Raw genomic sequence first — 7070 nt, 5'->3', positions numbered from 1 at the left:
ATGTCTTTATATGGAAGAAAAAATAGTTTAAATAAAGAAACATTACTCAAATGTTTTATTTTATATTTATATTTCTAGTTCTAGTTCGTTTATGGATATCTAATTTATATCATTTCGTGCAGTGTATTGTTGAATTTATTGCTATTTTCCACAGGAATCGGTGGCCCCACCAAGTATCACAAAAAATTATGAGTAAAAAAAACAAACTAATTTTTCTTCTTACGAAAATTCCTTTCATTGGGTTTCTACGAGTGTGAAAAACGATTATCAACTTAATTTCTCTATAAAAAATATTTTGTACCACTTGTTTTGTCGATCTTAATTATTTTAATACTGTGCTGTTATTATGTCATTGAGAGTTAATGATATACGAATCGATTTGTTTCCGGATGTACATTAACAAAACAAAATATAGAGTCAATGTTGTTAATTGCGTTTATATGTATTCACAATCACAAAAAGTAAAAATCCCTTCTAATGAAGTAGGCCAAACATTTTCTTCAGTTAGATTCGTTATTAGCGTCCTCAAACACCATTAAATATGAATTTTCATAAAATAAAAAAAATATTTCAGCTAACCCACTTTGTAATAAGAGTCGACAGTTGGTTTTAGTCATTTTGGATACATTTAAGCTCAATTACCATTGACAAACACCATCCAAATACCATTGATTAAATTTATACAGCCAATGGTTTATTATTAAACAACTACCTTTAAATGACTAGGGTTGAAATATAAAAAAAAAAAAAATGTATTTTTTTATTAAATAAGCAATGAATGGAGGAATTTGATTATTACAAACGTTACAATACGTGGTACATTTTTAAAAGTTAATTTAATGAATACACGTTGGAATAATATAGCATGTAAATATAAAAACTATAGAATAATGATCTTTCTTCTTTTGGTTAAATGTTTCCTGATGTCTTTTTGTTTCTTACTAAGAAACGTTATGGAAGTTTTAGAAAGTAATAATTGAAAAATACGTATACAGATTTATACTGCATTTTGAAAATTTCAAATTGAAACACATGGGTTAATTAGTCTTTAATCAAATCGACTTAAAGAAATAAGATTTAGGGGTTTCGATTACTAGTTTAAATAAAGAATATCGAAATCTATTTTTGTTATAGGATCGATAGGCAAATATCTTGCCTGAGAGGGTTGTTTTTGTTATTGTTGGGAACCATGTCACCTGTGGCTCATGGCCCAAGGTCTTCCCGGCGGGCTGCAGAAGACAGCTGAGCTGCCTAAAATCAATACTCCAGCTCCAGCGACTACAGCCTCCTGGAGGGATATCCTGGAGAACCATTAAGACCCCGGAAGCCCTCGGACCTTTTTTGCTTTGGGTCGGTGGTGGGGGTGCGCTCCCGCCTTCAGTCACTAGTGTGTTGTGAGTCAGTCTGCTAGTGCCTTCGCTCCGCGCTTCTCTCTTTAGTCTGTTTATGTTTAGTTCGTCATCAGTGTTCGTTAGGCTTTAGTTCATTGCTACTTCTAGGAAGGAGCTGTCTTTAATATGGAGAGGTAAAACAATTATTTTATAGTTTTAAGAATTTAATAAAAAAAAAATAAATTCAAACATATTAATGGATTTCATAACAGTAATTGAATAAATATGATGTATACATCAATTTGAATTTTTTTTTGGTTTTAAAGATAGTGTATTATTAAATTTTGTATATTTTACCACTATAGTATTACTATTATTTAATAGCATAGCAACTTATTCAGATTTGCCTATTTAATTTAATTTTATGTACATAGTAAATTAATTACTATTTTTATATTGAAAACGACATTATGATCACTAATTTAAAAATAACATTAGGATCTAAGAACATTTTACCTAAAATATATGTTACCTTTTTAATCAACTGAAGGTGTTACTTGAATTAAACCTGTGGTGATGGATTTATTTAACTGATCCAAAATATTTAAAAAAATCATATAACATTATTATATTATATTTATATTTATACTAGCCATTATATCATATGAATTCGATTACAGGTCATTATTGAATCGACATTAAACACTAGTAGAATATTTGAAAAAATCTTCCATACAATTTATTTTTAATGTTTATTGAAGCCAAAATTTTTGTAAATTATCAGTTCATTGAAATCATTTCTAAATTCTTTCTAAACCTAAATGTTGTTATTCAACAATTAATGCCAATCAAATAATTTAATTTAAACCTATTAATAATTTAATAAAGAAATTTTATTTGTCGTTTATTTTTCTCAATTTTAAATAACATTAGAAATTAAATAATGATGATAATGCATTAAAGTAATTAAAAGACTTAATAATGTTATGTGAGTTTACAGATATTGATGTATGTATCTATTCAACACCTATTCTATCTCACTGGGGAAAGGGGTGTGGTTTTCTGATTTTAAAGATTTTCTGGCGGTAAATTTTATAAAATTCTTTTTCTACTAAAGTTATTTAGTTTTCTATTTTTTGGTTCATTTTTGATTACCGCGCGAATTATTGATACTTTGGTTTACAGTATAAAATATTGCTTCATGCTCGTTATGAATATCCGTGAAAAAAATTAACATTATTTAATTAAATTTATTTATTTTGAACAAATGTTTAGAATAATTTTAGCATTCTGTTTTTTATTATACCCTAAAATAGTATAAGTTGTCTCAAAATAACACTATGGTCATCAAATAACCGATCCCAACATCCTCTATGATAATTTTATCACTAATCGTATTAAAATGATTTGTAAGTATTGGTTTGATCGAAGAACATTTAGGACTAATTATTTAAACTCATTGGTTTAATTAATGTAAATGTTAATGGGGCAGTAAAATCCAATGAGCAGTTTTGAATTCCTATTTCAGTTTCTTAACTGCTTCAGGTTTAAGACATATTTCCATCGTTTATTTATTTATTTTTTTTGAGATCTTTATTTAGTTAATTTATAAGTGGAATAACAATAAAAATCTTCTATCTTCTTAGTTTGTATTAAATATAAACAACAGGAGAGTCTTTTTACTCGAATTACAATTTACTCTTTTTTTTTTTTTAAAGCAATTTTTAGATATATAACAGAATCTCTCCTGATAGTAACATAATTCCTTATAGCGTAATTTTCGAGAATTAAAAAATAAAACAGCTATTGAAAAAATATATATTTGTAATTTATAAACATGTGATCAATGGTACAAGAACATAATGCACATAACCGATGATCACGCCCTATTGTACCATCGAGCATCTGAATCTAGCATCTACATGCTATTAAAAATAAAATAATTAATTATTAAAAATAAACTATTTTTATGATAAAACTAAGCTGGAAAAGTCTACTTAAAACCTAAATTATCCACCACTTCTAGTTAATTTCCTTAAGTCTATTGGGCTTGGCTGTTTTATTACAATGTTTTACACTACATCAAATATTTCTTCCAATTCTTTCAAAAATTTCTTGGGATGTCCAGTCCGTTTCTAGTTGTAGAGGACGTTCGTTTTGATCGAAGGTGCAAGATGGTGCGTTATTCTAAATCAAAACTCCCTTGGTTTTGTTTGAAACTAAAATATGATATAGCTTAGTACTCAATAATAAACAGTGATTCAGACGGAATTTGATTTTAATCACTTCTTCTTAAAAATATAATTTAAAAAGTAACCATCAAAGCTATAATATTTTATTTCTACTCGAAAACGACAGCACATTGGCAACCAATCTCCCAGCTGCTTACACTCTAATAAGTAAAATTAGTCTTAGTGCTGTTAACTGTGACAGTTCCTGTCAAAAGATTGTGGGTGATTCGAAATACAAAATGCTTTATATTCAATGTTAGACCTGATTGTCCGTCATTCTGAACGACTAGTGTAGAATGATCAAATATTTAAGTATTAGCACCTCGGTCAGTTATCGACACCCTGAATTTTAAAGGAAATTAAGTCATTAGGAATGTCCCATTAATACTTCATAAAAGAAAATGAATAATAGTTTTTATAACCGTGATGTCAATTATTTATCAATAACAGCTTTTTAAACATATTAAAAAGTATTGGTCAGTCAAAACATTGTTCTGTAAGTAAATAGGTTCTTGTAGACACGTAACTACACTATATTGAAATAAATGTAAAATAAATTTACTATCTAAATGAATTGAAGTAGAACTGTGAATGAGTGGGAGGAGTACAGTTTTCGGTACTCTAGTGGAGCATATACCTCGGCCTGCAGGCGGTTGTAGCTTAATGTGTGGTATTTTGAGATTTCACCCTTCGGTTTCTCACCACAGCCACAACCACAGTTCGAACGTGCTCTTCGTCTATTTCCTTTTGTCTATTAAGGATTGATAGGTTTTTTATTTTTTATCTTAAATCATAGAACTGACTTATTTTCCCATCCAAATAAAAAAATAAATAAATAAAAAATTTCACTTTTGTATAATTAATCTAATAAAATATATCGAATCCCTATCTTTTGAAATAAATTTCATTGTAGCAATGAGGATATATCAGTTTTTGGCACAGCCTTCAGCTGTGTAATAAATACGGGGTAGAGCGTATTTATTCTATGAATACAAAAAATATTTAAAGGTTATTTGTCTTAGAATTGCTAATATTGGTTTACTTTACTATGTGGTATGAAATATATTTCTGAAAATGATTTATCAAACATTTAAAAATCTTAAAAAAAAAAAAAAAAGAAGTTAAACCACATATCTCGTTAATAAATAAATTGAGCTATTGCCAATGACTGTACAGAATATTGTTTTTATAAAGTAGTATAATGTATTGCTTATTAAATGTACTGATGTTTAGATAATATTTAATACAAATAATTTGTGAATTACTGGTATTTCGAGTAATAGTTTATATTATTGAACTATTCTGATACATATAAATTTATGAAAACATAGAAATGGTTCCTTAAAATGTTCTCAAATTAACCAGTAAAGTTTTTAAAATAAGACATAACTGTTTATAAATATATATTTATTTTAAAATGATAAAATTATAACATCCAAGTTAAAACCTGAAGGATCGATACCGATACTATTACCCATAATTCCTCCTCTCCACTCCTTCAAAAATTTCAAATTTATAAGGTCAGGCTTAACACAATCCACCTACTTACGTCTGGATGAGCCCCTTGTTTCTTCGTCGCTTCTGCGCTATATTTATGAGAATTCGTTCATAATACTAGCCCAACGAGTTTGCAATATTACTTCCTGCACGCTACTATAATATTAAATACATTTCCCAGAAGAATTTCCAAATATATAGCCTCCTGATTTCCCCATTGGGTCCATTTTTGTTCGGGTAAAATATTATATGAAATACATCATAAATCATTTTTTAAGAGCTTTTATTTATTGATATTTGTAATTTTAATATATTATTGAAATAATAATAAATTATTAATTACAATGTAGTTATATTATTTATTTGTGTAACATCACTGAAAAAAAATAAATATATGATCATAATAGAATAAAGAGGTTAAAATCAATGGATTAAAAATTAAAAAGAAAAAAAAGTTGACAAAGTAACAAATAAAGAATGTAATATAACTTGCGATTTTTAATAAAACAGCGTGTGATATTTGGTTATAATGGAAAAAACAAAGGCCAAAAAATTGTATCTTTGTTTATTTATGTTAAGTTATATCTAATAACTGGCTGATTAGTATGCAGTGTTTTCTAGCCATCCATTATACTTGGACAGCATTACATACAAAATAAAGTATTTCTCTCTAAAATTGTTATTAACTATTTATCTATGACTAACCACTGGAATTATTATTCTTATGAAACCCCAAAATCATGACTTTAGGAATTTAAAAAAATCACTACAGTTCTTGAAGTCCATTATAAAAAGTTTCTATATCATAACATTTCATAAATGAAGTCTATATCATACGAAAAGTTTAGATGCTGTTCTCTTGCTTATAAATTTTGAGTTCTAGTAAATTTTCTAGATTGATAGATCTGTGTATAAATAAGGTTGAGTATTAAAAATACTCAGTGATTTTAGAAACTTACGATATATTAACAGATTGCATAAAACATGCTCAGGATCGTATTTTAAAGGTTTAATATACTGGATATTATTAGACAGAGTGCCATTACTTAGTTATTATTTTTTTTTTTTAAACCGTGGTTATTATGTTTATATTAGCTACACCTATATTTTAAAATGAATTATTTTCCTGTTTTTTTTCTTTCTAATTAATGGATCCCTGATAAGCCTTTCCTATAGACATAAATTTTTAGATTAAAAATATGATTGTTGTTTACTCAGAATTAACTCAGAATGAGGAAGTTTATGATATTATTAAAAATATTATACTTGCATGTATGAACTGAATACTTCAGTAATTTAAAGTACGTACCGCCGAAGTAAATCCCATTGACTAACCCGCTACTAAAAATAGAAGAGTCAACAAGTGTTGACGACCTTGCAATAGGGTCAACTATGATAGAGATAGAAAAGGATAGGGAGCGGATATCCTGCGTCATGAATTTATTAACCTTATGAGGACTACTCATCTTATGGTTGAGGTAGTCTTGGGTATTCTTGTGTTTATACTTCACAATATAAAGTATAATACTGCTTCAAATGTATATTTCATTTTATTATTATTATCATTTCATATTTGATTACAGTGAAACTTCTACTTATCGGACACCCACTTGGAAGATGATTTTATCCGTTATAGGAGGGTGTCAATCAAGAAAGGGTTAATATAAAAATAATTTAAGCTATCATAGATCGTAGGTCTGAAATAAACCATTATACGATTTTATACTATTTAAAAAATAAAATAATCAACACAAAGTTTTAGAGACATTTCGTTTCATCTATCGTTTTTCGAGACACATGAATTGGTGGTGGTTCACAAATTTTATAATTGGTCGAAATTATGTCAAATTTTGAGGATCATTTGATGTATTCATGATAATGGTGCAAAATTAATAGAAATCTGGCGCCGTAATCTCTGATAAATGGACGAACAACAGACTTTTTTGGTTTTATTAAACTTTTGAATTATACTTAAATTGAAACGTAAAACCTCAAATTTTGAAGGAAGGGC

General features: G+C 27.8%; 1 protein-coding gene across 4 annotated transcripts in view; it reads left to right on the top strand.

The window, feature by feature from the left end:
- Positions 1 to 1378: 1378 nt before the first annotated feature.
- The window catches only part of OtopLa (Otopetrin-like a), a 331346-nt gene continuing 325654 nt past the window's right edge, over positions 1379 to 7070 (top strand). For 2 of the 4 annotated variants that reach the window (XM_067047772.1, XM_014431191.3), the window contains exon 1: positions 1379 to 1525. Coding sequence is in view for 1 of the 4 variants with exons in the window: in XM_014431182.3 (XP_014286668.1) it covers positions 1518 to 1525 (8 nt within the window). In the remaining 3 variants the exon portion in view is untranslated. The remainder of the gene's footprint in view (positions 1526 to 7070) is intronic. The other 2 variants (XM_014431183.3, XM_014431182.3) reach the window with 2 other exon arrangements.

The sequence above is a fragment of the Halyomorpha halys genome, unplaced genomic scaffold, assembly GCF_000696795.3.
Source record: "Halyomorpha halys isolate HHAL.00 unplaced genomic scaffold, Hhal_1.1 Scaffold949.1, whole genome shotgun sequence".
In the NCBI taxonomy this organism is placed as follows: domain Eukaryota; kingdom Metazoa; phylum Arthropoda; class Insecta; order Hemiptera; family Pentatomidae; genus Halyomorpha; species Halyomorpha halys.
This window is presented reverse-complemented; position numbering and strand designations above follow the sequence as displayed.